At 45.5% G+C, this 21633-nt stretch overlaps 2 protein-coding genes across 4 annotated transcripts in view; both read left to right on the top strand.

Annotated features, from left to right (window-relative positions):
* The window catches only part of LOC147013630 (protein FAM200A-like), a 5858-nt gene extending 5 nt beyond the window's left edge, over window positions 1-5853 (top strand). For both annotated transcript variants that reach the window (XM_085855614.1, XM_085855615.1), the window contains exons 1-2: window positions 1-3589; window positions 3795-5853. The exon at window positions 1-3589 is cut by the window's left edge and continues 5 nt beyond it. In XM_085855614.1, the coding sequence (XP_085711740.1) occupies window positions 530-1567 (1038 nt within the window). In that variant the 5' untranslated portion in view covers window positions 1-529 and the 3' untranslated portion in view covers window positions 1568-3589; window positions 3795-5853. The remainder of the gene's footprint in view (window positions 3590-3794) is intronic.
* Window positions 1-17768, top strand: part of CDK9 (cyclin dependent kinase 9) — a 23825-nt gene extending 6057 nt beyond the window's left edge. For both annotated transcript variants that reach the window (XM_085855613.1, XM_085855612.1), the window contains exons 3-7: window positions 8305-8395; window positions 13755-13921; window positions 14114-14285; window positions 16135-16283; window positions 16475-17768. In XM_085855613.1, coding sequence (XP_085711739.1) covers window positions 8305-8395; window positions 13755-13921; window positions 14114-14285; window positions 16135-16283; window positions 16475-16855 — 960 coding nt within the window. In that variant the 3' untranslated portion in view covers window positions 16856-17768. The remainder of the gene's footprint in view (window positions 1-8304; window positions 8396-13754; window positions 13922-14113; window positions 14286-16134; window positions 16284-16474) is intronic.
* The last annotated feature ends 3865 nt before the right edge of the window (window positions 17769-21633 follow it).

The following is a 21633-nucleotide window of genomic DNA, read 5'->3' as shown; positions in this document are numbered from 1 at the left end:
TTGAGGGGGGAAGAGAGTAAGAGAAGCAAGTGGGGCAGGTGTAAGGGTGGCAGTGCTAGACATTGATGCTTGTCTGACTGTCTGGGACAGGCACTTTTGTCTGTTAACCTGGATGTCCTTTGCTGCATACAGCTACAATGATTAGCACTGATTGGGAGGATAAGCCTGGATTTGGCTTGATGGTTAAGGTGGCTGGCTGAAGGTCTTCGCGTCTTGAATACAAGCCACTGTGTCGTTGAATTAACACCAGGTGGGGTTGAATCAGCCTGTCATCCTTCTGAGGTTGGCAAAATGAGTAGCAATGTACTGGTAACAGAAGGCACCGCATCAGCGGTACAGCCACGCCCCCAGAAAATGATGCAACGAGCAACCACAGGCTGCACACGATCGTGACTAAGAGGATCTTTTTATACCCAACCACTCCAAGTCGGGTCGCCGAGCAAATTTTGTGGGGTCGCGGGCGTCCGCTTGCAGCAAAAAAAAATTGTCTATTTTCGATCGGTGTTCGCTTTTACGGGATGTAATATAAATGGTTCGTTCAAAGTATGTGAACCGGCGCAACATGACGCTTGGAATGGGATCTCTCCGATGTGCGGGCTCGCTAAAGGGCGGTTCATTTTGGTGTGAAATTAGTGGTTTTATCCGCGGCCTCTCAGACTCAGACTCTGACTCTATCATTAACGTCTATTCATGTCTCCACGTACGACTCAAAACTTTATTTGTGATGGCAGCACCGGCCACCAGCAAATCTCGAGAACGTTCTTACCAGGATAAATTTATGGACCTTGGATTTTACTACGTGGTGCATAAAAGTGGGACACAGAGGCCTCAGTGTGTGATTTGTTTCGAAGTGCTTTCTACGGAGTCGATGAAACAAAATAAGTTGCAGAGGCATTTGACTACAAAACATGCACCTTATCAGGATAAGGAGAGAGCGTTCTTTGAGAGGAAACTTCTTGCACTCAAGAATATGCATCTTGACAGAGAGGGTACATGCCATCAAACCAATTCTCGGGCATTAGAGGCCTCGTATCGAGTGTCGCTCCATGTTGCCAAGACTAAAAAGCCTCACTCTATTGCGGAAGAACTCGTGCTGTCATGTGCAAAGGACATGGTATCTCTGATGGTTGGGGAGGAAGCGGCAAAGAAACTGGCAGTTACACCCCTCTCTGACAACACCATCCAACGCAGAATTGAAGATATGAGTCTGGACGTAACGGCTCAGGTCGTACAGAAGATCAAGGAATTGCCGTGGCACGCCATACAGTTGGACGAGTCCACTGATATCACATCGTACGCGCAACTCATCGTCTGGGTCCGCTTCATCAAGGCTGATAACTTTGTCGATGAGCCTCTGCTCATCAAACCATTGAAGGCCACCACCAAAGGCGAGGACATTTTTGGGAAAGTAGAGCAGTTTTATCGTGACCATGATCTGGACTTCGGAAAGTTGCTCGGTTCTACAACAGACGGCGCGCCAGCAATGTTAGGAGTGCGTTCTGGATTCAAGGCTAAATTGCTTGAGGTGGCCCCTCAGACCTCCATGGTAGACTGCATGATTCACTGAGAAGCGCTCGCCTCTCGTACTTTGCCAGAAACCTTGCAGAGCGTGCTCTCAGAAGTCGTAAAAATGGTGAATCACATCAAATCGAGCGCCCTCAACACTAGGTTATTCAGGCTATTCTGCCAGGAGATGGACGCCAACCATAAGAACTTACTATTCCACACTCAAGTGAGATGGTTATCTCGAGGAAACCTTCTGCGCATTTACGAGCTCAAAGATGAACTGAAGGAGTTCCTACGCACACAAGGGAAAACGGCATGGGTAGCGTTGCTTGAGTCAGACTCTTGGCTGTTAGAACTGTGCTATCTCGTTGACATCTTTGAACGTCTCTATGTCCTCAACCGCTCCCTCCAAGGCAAAGACGCCAACCTCATGATTTTTCACGACAAAATGAGCAGATTTCTGACGACTCTAAAATTACTGGCAGACAAAGCAGCTGTTAAGCGCTTCAGCCTTTTCCCCCGTCTGGTGGAGCATCTAACGACCTGCCAGTACGATGATACTGAGCTCGACAGTCTTTCTGGGGAGATAGCACGTCTCCTTCGGTCGCTCATTGAACAGTTCGAGCACTATTTCCCTGAGCTGGATGTGCAGTCCTTTTCTGTGGTTCGTGACCCTTTCACAGCTCCACTGGACTCGATTGCTGATGAAGATGATACAGCACAGGAAGAGCTTGTACAGCTCCAGCAGGATTCAGAAGCGCAGGTTCTTGCACGGACAAATTCGTTGTCGACATTCTGGGACAAAATGCTGCCGTCGTGCCCGACCCTGTCACGGCGCACCATTAAGGTTCTCATGCCATATCCTTCATCATACTTTTGTGAGCAGTCGTTCTCCACCATGGTGGTGATGAAAACAAAGTGCAGAAATCACCTAGAAATGGAGCATGATATGATCCTGGCATTGTCATCTACTTCTCCACGAATAGAGAAGTTGGATTCTGAAAAAACAGGCTCATCCTTCTTACTGATATATCTAAATGTCATTCGGACTAAACTTCTGAAACATTCAACTGTACTATTTGGATACTGTCGGCTATTCTCCGTTTACTCGTCTATGAAAACATGACGATGGTGAATAAAGTAAACAGTAAATGTTCTTGTGTCATATGAAATCTTATCTTGTATATTATGAATTGGGTTTTGAATCTTTTGGGTCGCGCGATGTCAAGAGGTTCTGAAATTGGGTCGCCACGAAAAAAGTTTGAAAACCACTGATCTATACTGTCAGATCCCGACATTGGCGGGGGATATGTTCCTGAAATATGCCACGAATATAGGGGCATTGTTTCAATGGGAAAAACGGGGAGAGGTTCCTGGTGGTTTGTGATTCAAAAGGGAAAAAATTTTAAATCCCGTGGAAAAACTACGAATGTGTGAAGCACACGGCTGCGAATGTAGAAGCAGGTCACAATTTACGAACCGCGAATCGTGGAACCGTGAATGTCTGGGTTCGCACCCTTGCACATTTTTCAAATAATTCACAATTTTCTCGAAATAAAATTTAAATTGACAAAAGTATTTTGTCTCCACAATTCTTCATTCCACTGTTCATATTACAGAAGCTTTGTTTTTGATTCAGAACTTGATATATCCTTTTAAATCAGAAAATAAAAAGACATGGCATTGACAAAATTATTGACACCTGAGATTGAGTATTTGGCATCACAGCCTTTGGACAAAATAACGGCAGTCAAGCACTTCCTATAGCCATGGATGAGCTTTCTACTCCTCTCGACTGGCAGCTTGACCCACTGTTTTGTGCAAACTGCTCCAGTTCTCCCAGATTTGAAGGGTGCCTTCTCCCAACTGCCGTTTTCAGATCTCCCCACAGGTGCTCAATGGGAATTAGATCTGGACTCGTTGCTGGCTACTTCTGAATAGTCCAGCGTTGTGTGTTGAACCATTCCTGGGTGCTTTTTGAAGTGTGTTTGGAGTCATTGTCCTGCTGCAAGACCCATGACCTTTGACGGAGACCCACCTTTCTGACCCTGGGTTGAACATTGCGCTCCAAAATGCCTCCTTGGTAATCTCCTGATTTCATGATGCCATGCACATATTCAAGATACCCAGTGTCAGAAGCAGCACAGTAACCCCAAAACATCACTGAACCTCCTCCATATTTGACTGAAGGGAAAGTGTTCTTTTCTTTGAAGGCTTCATTTTGTTTTCTGTAAACAAAGATGATGTGCTTTACCAAAAAGCTCTAATTTGGTCTCATCTGTCCACAGGACATTCTCGCTGAAGGATTTTGGCTTGTTCAGGTGTGTTTTGGCAAACTCCAGGTGGCCTTTCTTACGTCTCTCTCAGCAGTGGGGTCCCCCTGGGTTTCCTACCATAGAACCCCCTTTCATTGAGCTGGCAACAGATGGTGCAAGTTGAAACCGTCGTACTTCGTGTCTGAAAGTCAGCTTGAATGTTTGGTAGTTGATTGAGGTGCTTTCTCCACCATTGCAAGAATCCTTCGCTGCAATCTTCGATCAAGTTTTCTCTTGCGACCACGTCCAGGGAGGTTGGCTACAGTACCATGGGCCTTAAACTTCCTGATAACATTGTGTACGGTGGATATAGGAACATCAAGATCTCTGGGGATGCACATGTAGCCTTGAGATTCTCCATGCTTGGCTGCAACCTTGTGTCTGACCTCCTCAGACAATTATCTGTTTTTTTTTTTCTTTTCTCCTTTCTTATCTTATTTCTATACACACAGACACAAAACATCAGAATGCTCATTTTCTCAATTCAAACCGGTTGAATGGGTGATTTTTATATTGCAGGCACCTGCAACTCACGACAGGTGAGTTCATTTCTAAAGTAAAGGCGAATCACCTGCTTGAAATCTAATTTTTTTCTAACAACTTCCAAAAGGTGCCAATAATATTGTTCCCGGGACATTTTAGGATTTGTGTGTGGAATAAGCTAAGATTTAGCAATTTTTTTCAGCTTGTTTTTGTTTAGTTCCACTGCAAACCAAAAATATATATTTGTGGATACCAAAATATTTATTTATTTATTTATTTTGGCCATGACAGTATGAATGTTCCTTATCCAACTACTACTAGGTCACTGGGCAAATGTCAAGAAAGCTTTGTGAGATGATCAGATGTTCTGTATCCACCCTAAAGGTGGGTAACTTACCAGTCTATACTAATAAAAGGCTGTGTGTGTCAGTGTGTCTCCTCCATAACTCCAAAACCATAAAACCTATCAGCCTGAAACTTTGCATACATACTAAGAAAACTCCAAGGAAGTGAAAGAGTGAAATTTGAGTGTTTGGGTGAATTGAAACACCCCATTTGAACATAATTAATGGCCTAATTTAATGATATCCTTTATCAGGTGATCCTCGGCTACCTCGCTGTCTGGGGACTTAAGCCGTTTCCTGGGTAACCTCGCTGGAGTCTTAAGCCGCCATGTTTTGGCCCGCTCAACCTTACCGTGACTTGGAAAAGGCCGCAACGATTTCTCAACTATAAAGTTGTTGTTTTCACTTTCCTCACTCGTATTATCAAATGCCTGTTCATCATAGCGACGAATCGCTGGGTACATTGCAATGCTTATAAACACCCGGAGACGTCGGCATTCGTGGCTTGACATTTCAGGTGTCTCTGGAAGGTGTATGTTTAACGTGGTGCTAATCGCGTGCCAAACGAGCCGTTTCTTCTCAACCGTTTCATTGGAGTGCTTGCTCGAGTGCTTAAGCCAGTTGGCGAGCGCTATCCAAGCTGCTTGGTTGTTTGTTTCAGTAAAAGTACCTGTGCTGTCAATGGACCGTCAATGAGACATACGTACAGTCGTACATTGTTTCTGCCTGTGTTGGACCCTGCAGTGCTGTGCGGTTGGTGCCTCGGGAGGTGTCTCATCCGCTGAAAATGTGCAATTATATTTTTTACAGGATATTGTTTTGTTTTACCTTTCTGTTCGATCTTTTAATATAATCCACCCCTCACTTCGACATCGATACATTAATAAAAACAATAAGGTCCATCCTACCAGGTGTTTGCCATGATCTAGCTATGAAGGCTTGGAGCATCGATCGACATTTTGTGTCCTGTTCCTTGATATATTTTAAAATTTGATTTCACCAATTTCCCATTTGAATTCCTCTTTCAAAGAACTCTGTTTGAAGGTAAATCTTTGTGTTTGTCCTTTTTATGTATTTCATGTGTGTGTACGTATATAACGTGTGTGTGTGTGTGTGTGTGTGTGTGTGTGTGTGTGTGTGTGTGTGTGTGTGTGTGTGTGTGTGTGTGTGTGTGTGTGTGTGTGTGTGTGTGTGTGTGTGTGTGTGTGTGTGTGTGTGTGTGTGTGTGTGTGTGTGTGTGTGTGTGTGTGTGTGTACATATGGGGTTTCAGAATGTGGAATGGAGTCCTCCCAGGGTGGGTCCAAAGTATCCACCTTCATTTCAGTTAGGGGTCATGATTCATGGACCAAGTTGTGAAGTTTTCTGTTTTCAAAGTTTTGTGCCGAGGGCTCTCTTCAGGATCGTTACTGAGCCCCGGACACCTTCCAACTGTAGTTCGTTTGTAGTGATATTCCCAGGGATGGGTTTTAATATCTCTGTGAGGTTGTTCATCATCATTCCCATGAAGTTCTTCATCATCACCGGTACAACTTTGACATTCTTCATCTTCCAGGATCTTTTCACTTCATGCTTGAGGTCTTGGTATTTGGTCATTGTCTTGATTTCTGCATCGTTAGTCCAACATCACTGTAATTAACATATCAATTAGCAATGACTTCTTCTCTTTTTATTTTTATTTTTGTACCTAGGTATGATATCTGGTTGCAACCCTTTGTTTTCGATGTTCACCCCCCGATGCTTTTGGTTCATTTTCCCACAAATTTTCTGGAACTTGAATATCAAAGTTTTTGTGGATGTGCCAGGGGATTCCTTTACAAACTCTGTTGTGTCGTTGTGTGTACAGCTGTTCTGACATGTTTTTGTATTTTTTATTTTTTATTTTTTTCGTGTTCGGTAATTAAGCGTCACATAACATTCTCTTTGCTAACCCCACCTCCACTTGTATTTTATATTTATTTATTTTCCTCCAACCCCCCCCCCCCACCACCCTTCTCTCACTCTGTCCTCTCCTCACTCCCCCATCCTAATAAATTGCATCTCTCTCTCTCTCTCTCTCTCTCTCTCTCTCTCTCTCTCTCTCTCTCTCTCTCTCTCTCTCTCTCTCTCTCTCTCCTCTCTCTCCTCTCTCTCTCTCTCTCTCTCTCACCTCTCTCTCACCTCTCTCTCACCTCTCTCTCACCTCTCTCTCACCTCTCTCTCACCTCTCTCTCACCTCTCTCTCACCTCTCTCTCACCTCTCTCTCACCTCTCTCTCATCTCTCTCTCCCACCTCTCTCATCTCTCTCTCCCACCTCTCTCATCTCTCTCTCCCACCTCTCTCATCTCTCTCTCCCACCTGTCTCTCATCTCTCTCTCCCACCTGTCTCTCATCTCTCTCTCCCACCTGTCTCTCATCTCTCTCTCCCACCTGTCTCTCATCTCTCTCTCCCACCTGTCTCTCATCTCTCTCTCCCACCTGTCTCTCATCTCTCTCTCCCACCTGTCTCTCATCTCTCTCTCCCACCTGTCTCTCATCTCTCTCTCCCACCTGTCTCTCATCTCTCTCTCCCACCTGTCTCTCATCTCTCTCTCCCACCTGTCTCTCATCTCTCTCTCCCACCTGTCTCTCATCTCTCTCTCCCACCTGTCTCTCATCTCTCTCTCCCACCTGTCTCTCATGCATCCTTCCTCAGTGAATTGCAACGTTTGGTGAGGTTTTATCCTCCCCACCTCTCCCCTTGCTTACCATTCTTCGTCCGACCCATTAATCTCCCTCCCCTCCCCCTCTCACCCTACACCTGCCTCCTCTCTTTCTCCCACCCCTCCCCCCTCCCTATTGTCCCCGTCAGTGAAGCTACAGGTTGTATTTGCTAGTTTAAAGTAAAACAAACCATCCAATTATAAAAGACCAAGTTTTAACGTTTTGTGACATTTTCATAAATCTACAAACCACACACAGTTCTGCAATGGATGATCAGTAAGTTTGTGACTTGACATGATCATCATCAAGATCTGCTGGATCAAAGACTCAGCATGTTGACACCATGTTTCTCTGTCGCTTGCTTTGTTGTTCCAATTGACTCTTTTCTCCGTTGTTGTTCCCCCCCCCCCACCATATATTTAATTATGTCGGCATCAGTACTGGGTTTATTTTTGTTTTGCCTGAAAGTGTCCTCTTGTACCTCTTCCATGAGCCGAGACCATGTATTAAATTAAATAATAAAATGTGTCCAAATTTGGTTTGAAGAAATTCCTTGGCTTAAGCCAAACTGGCCACCTCCAAGCTCTGTTGCTCCAACGAAGGGCGAGGGCCGAAACATCAGCTTCTCTCCTCTCCACGGCGGATCATTCACCATTTCAGTATTTTATTTCCTATTTATCTTGATGACTTCCGCCCACGGAGCTTGCTAATTTTGTGCTGAGATTAGTGATTAAATTATTTCTGGGTAAAGGAAAGCAAGGGTTCCATTCATTGGGTGAGGGTGGGCATGGAGGTAGGTGGGACAGGTTTATGGTGGGCGTGGAGGTGGGGGGTAGGGGAACTGAGCGAGGGTTGGCACGGAGGCCGGTGGGACGGTGGGTGCGAGTGACGAATGTGGAGGCAGTGTGAGCTATGATGAGTGTGAGTTGCGAGTGACAATGATGGCTGATGAGAGTCCATCTGTTTCCGCAACAGTTTCCTATCACAGCTCTCCGAGAAATCAAGATTCTTCAATTACTGAAGCATGAAAACGTGGTTAACCTCATTGAGATTTGCCGAACAAAACGTGAGTCAGAATTGTAATATTTTACCTTTTTGTTAAATGAAGATGCACCTGCTTTCATCATCATCTTCACTGTTCAAACAAATTGTGAAATGCTTTTTGCATCTTTGTTCATTTTGATAACAACTTCATAAATACATTTGAGCCTCAATTGTTTTTAATGTCAAAAACACTAAATACTTATACAGTTCCCTGGCACAATGGAAATAATACCCCCCCCCCATTGTAAACAAATTTTTATCTTCAAAATCAATGAAGCAAACCCAATCAAACAAATTTGTATGTATTAGTAGTTTGTGGCATGTGCAGCAAGTTTTGTCACCCAAAATGTCACGGCAGCCATGGAGGTGGATGGGACAGTCATGATCAACATGACCGTCGTCATGTTGTGAGCTTCCAAACTGTTCAACAAGGATCCAACCAACTTTATCACTCATCCGTTAACCGGTGATGAAATGTGGCTTCAGCATGAAACCTGAAACTACAGTACCTTCAGAAAGTATTCATACCCCTCAATGTTTTTCACATTTTGTTGCGCTACATCCTGAATTTTAAAATAGATTAAATCTAAAAAAAAAAAAAAATTCATCACCGATTAATACATCATATCCCATAATAACAGAGTGAAAACTCATTTTTAGAATTTTTTACAAATTAATTAACAATGTAAAGCTGAAATGTCTTCCGTGAAGAAGTGTTCACCCCCTTCACTATGACACTCCAAATTGAACTCAGGTCAGGTATATCCAATTTCCTTTTATCCTTGAGATGTCTTTACAACTTGATTGGAGTCCACCTGTGGCCAATTCAATGGATTGGACATGAATGAGAAAGAAACACCTTTCTATACAAGGTCCCACAGTTGACAGTACATGTCAGAGCAGAAACTCGACCACGATGTCCAAGGAACTGTCCGTAGAACTCTGAGATAGAATTGTGATGAGGCATAGATCTGGGGAAGGGGATGAACACTTATTGATGCAAGACATTTCAGCTTTTCATTTTTTAATTAATTTGTAAAAAGATTCTTAAAATATGTTTTGACTTCGTTACCCGGCTGGGTGAGTTTTTCCGGGCGGTTGTTTCAGGACGTGTTGGACATTGTAAAGCTATGGAGTTATTGGCCTCATGGTTATACCTTTTGCCTGCAGGCCGACGGCTGCACTGCCTGACCCGCATCCCCATATATACGCTTCATTGCAGCCTTTGGCCTCAAAACAGAATTCAAGGTCAACGTGCAGTAGCCTTAAAACCTTGCTCACATTCTGAAGTACCTACACCAAAAATTTCGGCCCTCTCGGTGCTACGGTTCAGCCGTGAAAGAATAACGTACAAACACTTGAAGATATGTATATAGATTTTTCACTTGCGTAGTGATACCATAATTTTCCAATTGTAAACCGCATCGTGTATTAACTGCACCCCTTAAGTATTCATGTTTTTGAAAGTAGCAGCTGTGAAACGGAGGAACATATCAAATTACATTTGGGTACATTTTAACCTCGTGTTTGCTTTGTGGTTAGGGTGGTGGCTTGGGTTCCTAGGGTCCTGAGTTCAAACACCATTGGCTGCTGAATTAACACCAGGGGTTGACTCGGCCTGTCATCCTTCCAAGGTTGGCAAAATGAGCACCAGTGGAGCAGCTAAAAAAGCTGCACAACAAGAGAAGGGTTATCAACGGATTTATTTAAAAAATCTGGTCTTGGTGTGGCACAGGCATGATGGGCCAAATGGCCGCCTCCTGTGCATAATTTCCTTGTAATCCTTGTACACTTGATCTGCTGGTCACTTTTAAGTGAAGATAAAAAAATTAGACAATCTACATTGTCGAAGACATGTTTTGTGGACGGATTCGGATGGTGTAATATTGTTACGTCTGAGGGGGGGGTTATGAATTCAAAGGGTAATTAGGATGTTTAATTAGGTATGCCATGCTGTTCGAGTGTACCAGGATCTCGATGTAATAAGTAGCAATTCAGTGGTGATAAGTTGTCTAGTAAATGTCCATTTCTTCAAGGGGGAAATGATAATTGTCATGTAATTAGATAGGGATACGGGATAGGGTAAGTGTGTCTGCGTAAACCCCTTTTAGTATTCCCTGGAGGCTTGCCGTGACGTCACAGGACAGTGCTGCGGATGGCTCCGCCCCGTGATCGCGATTGGCGGAGGGCGACGGCGGAGGGCCAATGGGGCGGCTCGATTGGAAGTGACGAGGACTCAAGGATAAAAAGGCTCTGTTCGGAGCGAAGAGGAAGAGGAAGAAGATCGGTACAGAAAAACCGTTCTGGTGGAGGCTGTTGTGCTGGGAGCGTGCTGTTTGTTGGGCTGATTCAATCCTGGATTTGATCGTGTCTCATGGCCTTGCTGTGCCTCGTGCCTCACCTTGGTTGGCTCTGGGGTTCTGCTGGCTCGGAGTACGGGGTCGAACGGCGGGCGGACCTGCCTCCCTCTCCTGCTCGCAACTTGGCGCCAGAACTGGTTCCCTGGCAGCTGTGAGCGGACTTGGGCCAGGACCAGGAGGTCGACAGCACCACGGTTTCTCCTGCCCCTGACGAGCGCAACGCCAGCTCGTCCGACGCCAATCCAGGGACTGTTGCGTCCACACCACGGGCCAGCCTGACCACCAGGACCAGCTACGTTGTGTGTGTGTGTGTGTGTGTGTGTGTGTGTGTGTGTGTGTGTGTGTGTGTGTGTGTGTGTGTGTGTGTGTGTGTGTGTGTGTGTGTGTGTGTGTGTGTGTGTGTGTGTGTGTGTGTGTGTGTGTGTGTGTGTGTGTGTGTACCTGGCGCTTTAGAGGGTTTGAGATTTGTACATCCATTGGAATTGTTTGTGTTTTCCCCACGCCCGAACCCACACCACCATCCCGTCGAATCGCCCCGGATCCCTCTTCTTGCCGAGTCTTATTATTTCTGGTTAGAGAAATAAACATCATTAACTCAGTGAAAAGCGACTCGTGCCACCTTCCTCGTCCCGTTTGCGGTAGAGCGATTAGAACCGCCATCTTTGGGTTATTGAAATAAACCGCCTCCATCGTTTCAGCTCATTCTACGTTAGCGGGACTGTTCAAGTCCCGTGGACGTCACAATATTAAAGAAATGATTCCATCGTAGCGTGGTGCTCGAAGAGAACTGGAACAAATGAACTGCACCATATGGTTTTGACGACGAAATTCGTGGGAACTCCCCCACGGTTTATGATTGGAAAATTATGGTAATTGGGGTTTATAAAATTTTGGTACTTGAGGTTAGGTGCGGTTATATGCCCACGTTGACAAAATGTATTGATTGGATTGTCATCTCATTGTGCATTTGTCGTGGTCAAAAGGACATTAAATTTGTAATACTAAGGGGAATTAAACAGGAACAGCCGCTCCCGATGGGAGCATAAAAGGTAGTGGGGCTTGGGGCAACTTGATGCCGGAGGTGGCTATCCCTGCTTCGTGTAACGTTCTCATACACACCCAGAGTACAACCACCAAGTTTAAACGCATTTCGTCCAGCAGTTTAAGAATGCATAAAAGACAGAGCACACATGTAAATTGTCCAAGAAGTTTTCGATTCTATAAGGTTTTAATACAGAGCTACTATTATAATCTAATACAGTACTGTGGACCGCTGGCACGTGTAATACACTCTCACCTGGAGCGGCGCTACACCGTACACATTTACATGGAAAACGTGTCCCCCTACCTCCCCGCCCCTTTCCTGAACCGCCAAGACGATGAATTATTATTAACGCCTAAAATCTCCCCAAATTTCAACTCTGTCAATCCAGCGGTTTTGGGGTGTCTGTGTACACACACACACACACACACACACACACACACACACACACACACACACACACACACACACACACACACACACACACACACACACACACACACACACACACACACACGATTATTCAACACTTGGAGGGAACACACTTTAAGTGCCATTTTTGTGAACAAGATAGCAGGAATTTCATTGTTACCTATTCCACCTCAGGTGGATGGAGGTTTTGTTTTCAACCCTGTCTGACTGTCCATCTGTTTTTGTTTGTCTGTGAGCAGGATATGTCAAAGTTACGGACGGATTCTGACAAAACGTGGCGGACAGGTTGGGTGTGTGACTTGGACGAATTGATTAGATTTTGGTGAAGATCTAAATCCAGATCCGAGAATTATTTAATTGGTTCTTCACCGTTGAGAGATTGGGCCAAAAATTAACCACTGTACTATGTAGCATGACATTTCCAAACGTTGTGGACGGATTATGACAACTTGGTGGATGAGTTGGTTCGGTAACGATAACAAGCCGATTCGATTTCGGTTCAGATCCAGACCTGGCCTATCGGTGAGATACAAAACGTGTACTGTTCACTGTTCGGCTTGGCGGATGTATGCGCTCTCGCGAGTGACGTTCTAGTTCCTGTTGGATTGTTCATTGGTTATATAGTGGGTGTTTAAAAAAAAAAAAAAATTGCGGTTACATTTGCTGTGAGACGAGACAAACCTGAAGTTTGAAAATTTTTTTTGTAATCTTGTAAATTTGTAAATTGTAAATTTATAACTTGTAAATAACTTGTAACCAAAACTTGTAAATTTGAAATTGTACCGACCACAGACCTGCGACGTCCAGGAATCGTCGATGTGATTTCAAAATGGCTTGAAAGCTTTAAAAACTCGATGATCTTCAAATGGAGTATTGACTTGCACTTTACTGGGTAAAGTAAACTAGAGTTCATGGAACACCTTACCTTGCGCAGTCTTTCGGGAAAGGACGTGGGAAGGGTCTTTGTAAGTCTTGCTTTGCGTTTCCGAGCGTGATCTATATTTCCTACGAGCCGCCATTCTGTCCGACTCTCGATATTCCCCAGCGCCCACTCTGAGAACGTGAGCGGCAAATTTGATTGGTCGAGATGGTGTAAAATTTTGTTGTGGAGGTTTTTGAAAGTGCCAACAAGATGATTTGTGTTTACAATATTAAATTGAAATAAATTAAATGTTTTCAAGGTCGCAGAAAAAAAAATTGCGGGGAGAAGTTTCCCGCCATTGATGCAGCGTCTTTTACACCACCTTATCTGACGCGTTGCATTTGTTCTTCGTGCCTGTTGTTTGAGTTGAGTTTTTAATTGTCAAAGAACAACAGATGTGATTATCAGATTTTTTTTAGGGAAAGAAACGTTTGATTTTTAAATGGATATATAATTGTATGTGTGTGAATGAGGACCAAAAGCCTGAAAGTGAGTGAGTGGACGTGAGAGATCTTTATTTAGACTTTCACACATTGAGGAGGAAAAGTTTTACAGATTTGACCGTTGTAAGGAGTTTGGACTTGAACGATCCTTCTGGAAACGTTTGTTGCGCGTGTATCCACAGCGACCCAGTATAACCGGTACAAGGGGAGCATATACTTGGTGTTTGACTTCTGTGAACACGACTTGGCCGGACTTTTGAGTAATGGCAACGTGAAGTTCACTCTATCTGAGATCAAGAAGTTGATGCAGCAACTCCTTAATGGCTTGTACTACATTCATCGCAACAAGGTCTGATCTGCGCCATAAAATGAATCTTTTGCTCACTTGATTCAACGTGACAGTGCTGAGATGATTGCACCTTGACTGATGTCATCGGCTTTGTTTTTTGTTTTTGTTAACATTCTAGTAGCTTGTTTATCCTTGTTGCCTGTGGGTCTGCATATTGGTTCCTGAACTTTATGCTCCCCACTATTCCCCAAGATCTTGCATCGAGACATGAAGGCAGCGAACATCCTTATTACGCGTGAAGGTGTGTTGAAGTTGGCAGACTTTGGACTGGCTCGTGCCTTCAGCATCGCCAAAAATGGCCAGAGCAATCGCTACACCAACCGGGTGGTCACCTTGTGGTACCGTCCTCCTGAGCTGCTCTTGGGTTTGTCTCATGGTTCTTGAACCTCACCCCCTTTATTCTTCACCCTTCCTACATGTCCTCAATGTTATTACCTGCACCACCAAAGGTGGAAGGAGGTTATGTTTTCACCTCTGTCTGTCTGTCTGTCTGTCCGTGTTTGTTTGTTTGTGTGCAGGATATCTCAAAAAGTTGACGGATTTGGATGAAATTTGGTGGGAAAGTTAGGTGTGTGACGAGGACAAATTGATTCGATTTTGATAAAGATCCGAATATTGATCCAATCATTTTTTTTTAAGTGATTCTTCACCATTCAGAGTTGGGGCCAAAACGATATGTAGCATGAAATTTCACAATTTCTTTTTTGTGCCCGACATGTTCTTCTGGATCAGGCATTGCGTGGCAGAGGTATGTGCTCCACCGAGTGCCCTTCTAGTTTAATTATTTGTCGAACGGGGAGCGAGTGGAGGAGTGAAATTTAAACTGCATGGAATCCTTATGTGATTGAGCAATGCATCCGATGATCAAAATGCTTCAGCGAGGTGCAAACGACATAATTTTTTTCGGTGCAATTATTGCTGGATAACTGGTAACCTAGAAAGCCGAGAATGGAGTGCTTTCCTTAGAATTGGTGAACATACAAACCTCTGTAAGGAAGTGTATAAGCACAATTTTGAGATTCATTTTTGGATATACATTTCTCATTGTGGTCTTCATCAGTAACCCATAATCTAAACTGGAAAGTCTAATTTATTAATTAATGTTCTCCATCCATCCATTGGAACCATACTCTGTGCAGAGCATTGGTGCTGCCTAAGCAGTCTCCTTGGCTATTGGACACAATCCTGGGCGGGTCACCACTCCGACACAGGATACCAGCAAGCTGGCACTCATTTTGCCGACCTCGGAAGGATGACAAGCAGAGTCAACCTCACCTGGTATTACTTTAACAGCCATGGGGGATTTGAACTCTGCATCCTAGGATCCCGAGCCCACCACCTGAAACATTAATCCAACACCAGGCATGTCTTCTCCATATTCTCATTATAAATGTTTGGTGAAAATTTGATGACAAAAACTCACTCAAATCGTAAAAAAAAAAGTTATGCCCTGGAGACAAATACCTCGCACACACAAACGTACAGACGAATACACGAGAGACGACACAGGACTGTTAGACGAGACAGACACAGCCCGAGGTTGAGAGAAGTGCATCACTTCCTGGTGTGCTCTTGGTACCAGCGATGCCACAACAATGGCACCGCCTTTCTCATCGCACAGCACGTCGTTTCCTAAGGAGGAATTGTCTCCTCCCCATGGATGCTAACCGATACTAGGGATTGTCCATACTCTTATCCTATTAAATTCTGAAAGTCGGATAAGGAAACGGCACAAGAATTGGGGTCCTCCCCCTCCTCCGTCTCCGGGCTATGAATCTTTAAAACACCGAAAACTAACACCCCGAGTCCAACCAGCAGTTTTCTATTCACTCTGTCCAGCAGTTCAGGAGTGCAGCAAAGTGAAATGAACACAAACAAAGAAACACCCATTTCTCTAATTATTTCTCGTTTGGGTTTAAGTGTGCAAGCCACTATGGAGAGCTTCATTCTTGGAAAGGTGGTCATGTTTTTTTTTTTTTTTTTTAAATAAACATTTGAAGCCTGCTCCCTTTACCCTTACAAATAGCACCAACTGCCCTTTCATGTTTGTTCTTTAGGAGATGGCATGTGGCGTTAATTTGCTTTTTCTACTGAAATGATCATCATCTTCCTGTATGCTCAGAAACCACAACAGCTCAAACTCTTCCCTCCTCCCCCTCGTAGCCTGTTTATGGCTTCATTACTGTGGTGCGATGTATCCGTTCCTTTTGCAGGAGAGCGAGACTATGGACCTCCCATTGATATGTGGGGTGCGGGCTGCATCATGGCAGAGATGTGGACTCGAAGTCCTATCATGCAGGGCAGTACAGAGCAACACCAGCTTACCCTCATCAGCCAGCTGTGCGGTTCGATTACACCTGAGGTGCTGCTGTGGTCCAAATTGCTGTTTCGAGGCACACCATTAGGGTGACGAGCTCGAGGATAGTTTAAAGGGTCAATTCATTTTTAAAACGTTTCTACGAGGAGTAATAACGGGTTTATCGCAGACGACATTGTGAAGAATTTTGTAATGCTGATCCCACAAAATGGTACTGCATTTTTCTTACCATCCAGGCATGGGCCGGTGTCGATCGCTATGACCTATATCACAAGTTGGAGCTACCCAAAGGACAGAAGCGGAAGGTCAAAGAACGTCTGAAAGCCTATGTCAAAGACCCTTATGCGTTGGATCTCATTGACAAGTTGCTATGTTTGGATCCAGCCCATCGTGTTGACAGTGACGATGCCTTGAACCACGATTTTTTCTGGACGGATCCTATGCCCTCGGACCTTAAGGACATGCTCTCAACCCACAACACGTCCATGTTCGAATACCTGGCACCGCCACGGCGGAGGGGTGGGGGCGGTGGCGGCGGCGGTCAGGCGGCCCAACCGCCGGCAAATGCCCGTAACCCTGCCGGGGCGATGCAGACTGAGTTTGATCGTGTGTTCTAAATGAAAATATAAAAAAAAACAACAACCAATGACCCATCTCGGAAATGTTCTCTTCAAACTCGGGCGATGAACTTCCTTGTGCGTATCGTGCAGATATCGGAACGATGAATCGAGTGTGGCGACCTTTCTCAATGTTTTCGCCCAAACTTTGTGCCTTGGTCGTGTTCAACATTATTATTTTATTTTATTTTTCAACTTTCACACCGTCCCGTTCTAACAATGACGATCGAAGTAAGAATAGTGGATTGCTGACATTTACGTTATCCTGAACAATTGGTAATCTGAGGTCAGTGTTGAATCCTCTCGTGTTACTTGATTAAATTGAGAGGAAGATACCGACATTGACCCGAAAACTTTTAACATTGGTCATCGAAATATTCCTCTTCTTACTCTTCCCAACTTCCTTTTCCTCTTCCCACCTTTCCTTGTCTTCTTGAATAATTGTTTTCCTTCCTTCCCATCTTTGATCGCTGGACCCCAACTTGCTGGTTGAATAACTCGCTACTTCTGTTAACCCGAAAAAGGTGTTTTGTTTGTGTTTTTGGGGATGAGGGGGGGTTATTGTTCCCTGTAACCCTGATCGCCAAACCAAGTTTGTTGTTTTTGGTTTTTATTGAAGATGGTTGTGATGATCCAATCAGGAAATCAACGTTTTTCTAAAATACAGCAGTTGATTTGAACATTTTCTTACCTTTTTTTTTCCATTCCAAGCGATCTTGATTTCAAACTTGAATTGTTTTGGTGCTAAAAATGAAGGTAAAACGGATCTCACATGCGATGACCTGCTGAGAAGTCTTCACATTAACTGAATGAACGTTCTACATATCAAGGCTGAAGATCTGCGTTCTTACCTTTTATTGTTTTTATTTACAAACCATTCCATGGGAAGGAAAAATAAAATTTTATTCCTGTGGTGCTGATTTTTATTGGAAAAGCTGTTTTAGCCTTCGTGAACTACAATCATGTTAAAAAGATAAAATATAATTTTTTTAATGTTTGGGGGGAGGGGGGGGGATGTGTGCAATTTAAACTCAAACTTGAAAATAAATAATTAAAACACAAAGCCCGTCCGCATCATTCGAGCTAAACTAATTGACGAAACCAACAGCTGAAAATAAAAAAGACAATACTATTAATTAGTCTTCCCCATATCTATCTATAATTCCAGCAATCTCTGTGTCTGTCTGTTTGACTGCGACCGCCTTTTCTCGACGACTGCCGGTCCGATCTCATTGAAACTTGCCAGGAATATTGCCGGGGACCCCCGGATGTGCCTGTTCGAGGTTTGATATCGATCGGACGAGCGGTTCCCAAGTTACGGCCATTTTATTGCTTTTTCAGTGTTGAAAGGGTGTATATATATGGCAGCTGAAGGTGTCGTTCCACCTTCTCACCTTATCGTGCCATTTTTTCCCAAATTATTAATAACCAGACGACCACCGGTCCGATTGGATTGAAACTTGCCAGGAATATTGCCGGGGCCCCGCGGATGTGCATTTTCAAGGTTTGATATCAATCGGACAAGCGGTTCCCAAGTTACGGCCATTTATCTGTCGACCAATGACAAGACACTGTGCTTTGACATCACGAATGATGTCACAATGAATGTTTGTCTAATTATTTTTATTTTTGGCATGATTGATGTCACAATTCTTTTTCTTCATTTGGTATGATGTCACAATCAACACTGGGGACCTGAGTATGTGCCTTATTATTTATTATTATTGTTGTGCTTGGTAGACATTTGTGAATACTGTTGCGGATTCGCACCCGCCGGCGTGCGGACGGCCACGTAACTCGAATCGCGGCACGTCGCCCAACGGACGGACAATCCAGTCGTGACCCTCTCGGACTAACGCCGGGAACTAGTCACGGGTGGACCTTTCGGTCTCACCACGATCGTGCCAATCGGCCCCCGCGTGGGATAGGGTTGCTCGCCAAATTCGACCTACCTAAGTACCCACACGGAGGGTAGACCGGGCGATCGCACCTCGCCGCAGGTCGACTTCGGACACGGGCCACTTTAAGCGACCCGTTCCGTACTATCGGGATAACCGAGCGGTGTTATTCGTCGGCCTCGACGGTTCGATTAATTATCAGGCGTTTTAGCCCACGACCAACCCTTTACGTGAAGCAAGATGGAGATTCAATGAAAGAAAAGACGAAGCGAAGCGGGAAAACAGTTCAACAATAAGCACATTTATTTCGCGATGAACGGAAAGCACACACATACAATTCCACCAAAAGCACATGTAAAAGAAGAAGACAATGCAATATTACACAAAAAGCAAATGCAACAATGCAGATCTAACCGACTACCGGGCACACGGCAACACTTATACAATTTTACTTCACAGACTGCGCCGACAACACATATTCCCAAAGCAAAAGAAAAGAGAACCACCCTCCAGGATGAGGCGGGCCTGGGGCCGAGACCGGGTCGGGCCTACCGTCTGATGATGAGACGCAGAGCGGCGGTGGCGCCTCAACTCCGCGGGCCTCGCGGACAGTGTCTGGTAGGGGGTGGGAAGGGGGCCCCCTTTGTCGCACTATCTCAGCGCGGGGGGAAACAGGAGGGGTTGCTGATGCTCGGGGGAAGGAGGATATCACCCTGTCTCGGGTCCCGCGGCGAGCGTCTCCTCCTCGACCTCGGTCGCGTTACTGGCCTCTCCCTGTGCAGCTCCCGGCACCGACGCGAGCACCCCCTCGTCCGCCTTCGCCGCCGTCACCTCTCCACAGCTCCGTCTACTCGCCCTCTCCGTCTCCTCTCTTGGCTCGTCCCAACTCTTCACTCTTGACTTCTCCCACTTCTTTCCAGCTCCACCGACGACTCTCTTGAACTCCGCACAACTGAACTTTACTGACGAACGCAGCCGTTTATATAAGCCCCGTGGCTTCGCTCTTTCACCCTTGACCCTTTGCCTCCGACCCTTCACCTCTAACTGGTTCCCCATTGGACTGAGGAAAAGTGGGCGTGAATGCTTTTTGATCCATGAATTTGCATATCGCGACCTCACTCCAACGCCCTGGAGGCGGGGCCAATTCGCCCCAGCTCGCCGATTGGACGGAACAAAAGTGGGCGTGAGTCGTTTTTGATCCGTTTTCTGCGGAAAGTCCGTCATGTTTTTGAATACGCTGCTCGGTGCGCGCCCTGCACGAGTCCAGTATCGGTGCCCACAAGTGGCGCGAGATGGTGTGGATGCGATGGTGGCGAGTTGTGACGGTAAAGGTTGTGGTGAAGCGGCGTTGTGGTTGGTGGTTGTTGTTGTGAAGCGGCGTTGTGGTTGGTGGTCGTTGTTGTTGTGAAGCGGCGTTGTGGTTGGTGGTTGTTGTTGTGAAGTGGCGTTGTGGTTGGTGGTCGTTGTTGTGAAGCGGCGTTGTGGTTGGTGGTCGTTGTTGTGAAGCGGCGTTGTGGTTGGTGGTTGTTGTGTGATGGCTGTTGAGACGTGGTTGGTGGTGGTAATAATGGCGGCTGGTCCAAAATAAAGATAGTAAAAGAAAAACGGCTATCCTCAAGAGTCGCAGCCCGACTGAATGACATTTATTCCCTCGAAACAACGGGTTTGGGCCTAACTCCACATATACTTACAGAGATATCTCACATAAGGGACCTGAATGGTGGTTTGCGAATTTGGTCAACCACAACACTACCCCTCCCCTTATTACAGACTCGTCCCGAGTCGTCAAATTTTCGTGTGCCATCATGTGTAGTTTTCCCCTTGTACATTTTACCTACGGATCCCTGAGTGCGACATTCATGGTATTCGTGTCCCCAAAATAAATAACCTAAGGGCTGAGTAACTACCTAAACAAACTCACTCACACGGACGACTTAAATAAAATTGCCGGTGCTAGGACAAACATGCCGGGGGCGCACTCATATGTACAGTACATCTTACCTTAACTTACAAATTTTACACTAAACCATGGCCCAGGATCAATGAACTCTGCAAAAAGAAAGCAGTTAGCAGGGAGCCAGGCTGCTCGCATGCAGTCTGACTCAAAACAATGCAGGTGACAGGGAACGTGGCCGGCTGCTCGCACGCAGTCCAAGGCCTTCCCTTTTGAACTGAACGCAGTGAACCACAATGGTGCATGGGCTGCACAAACGTAGTCTCCGTGCCAGCTCAAGTGGCACACGCAATGAACACAACGAATGGATGGATGAATGGTTTGAACTGGTCGCAAACACGGTGCACGGGCCGCCACTGCAGGCCCGTGTTGTAGCTGCCAACAGGGCAGTTCTTGCAGCTTGCAAACTGTTGCCTTGATCCTGGCGCACATGGCAATGAACAGGGGGGTGCAAAGCAAAAATTGAACGGGGGCTGGTGAACATGGGCAGTGGGCATGGCATGGCAAAGGCAGCAGGCAAACACAGCCCGCAGAAGAAGGCCGCTGCAGGCAAACACAGCCGGCAGATGAACTGGCCGGCACAGGCCTTGAAGAAAAACAGCTGCAGACGATCCGGCCGGCACAGGCCTTGCAGCACAGCAGCTGCAGATGAAGTTGGTCGGCCTCTGCCTTGCAGCAACACAGCCAGCAGATGAAGCTGGCCAGCCTTTGCCATTCAGTGGAGGGAGTGCGGTGGTGCTGGCCACTCGGAAGGCGGGCTCGGACCTACCCTACGGTCTCCCTCCCAACCTATCGCCTTTGCCTGTCACTGTCTATACCCACTCCCTTAATTTGTCAAACCCCAATTTAGCCCCAACTATTTTTTTTATTTTTACTTCCCCACTATAAATCGTCCCCTAATCCCCTGTACTGTCCTTGTTCGGCTA

This window comes from Eptatretus burgeri, chromosome 14 (genome assembly GCF_056783735.1).
Source record: "Eptatretus burgeri isolate ZD-2024b chromosome 14, Ebu_testis_v1, whole genome shotgun sequence".
NCBI classification, from domain to species: Eukaryota; Metazoa; Chordata; class Myxini; order Myxiniformes; family Myxinidae; genus Eptatretus; species Eptatretus burgeri.
Note: the sequence above shows the minus strand (reverse complement) of the source record. Positions and strands in the feature narration are given on the sequence as shown.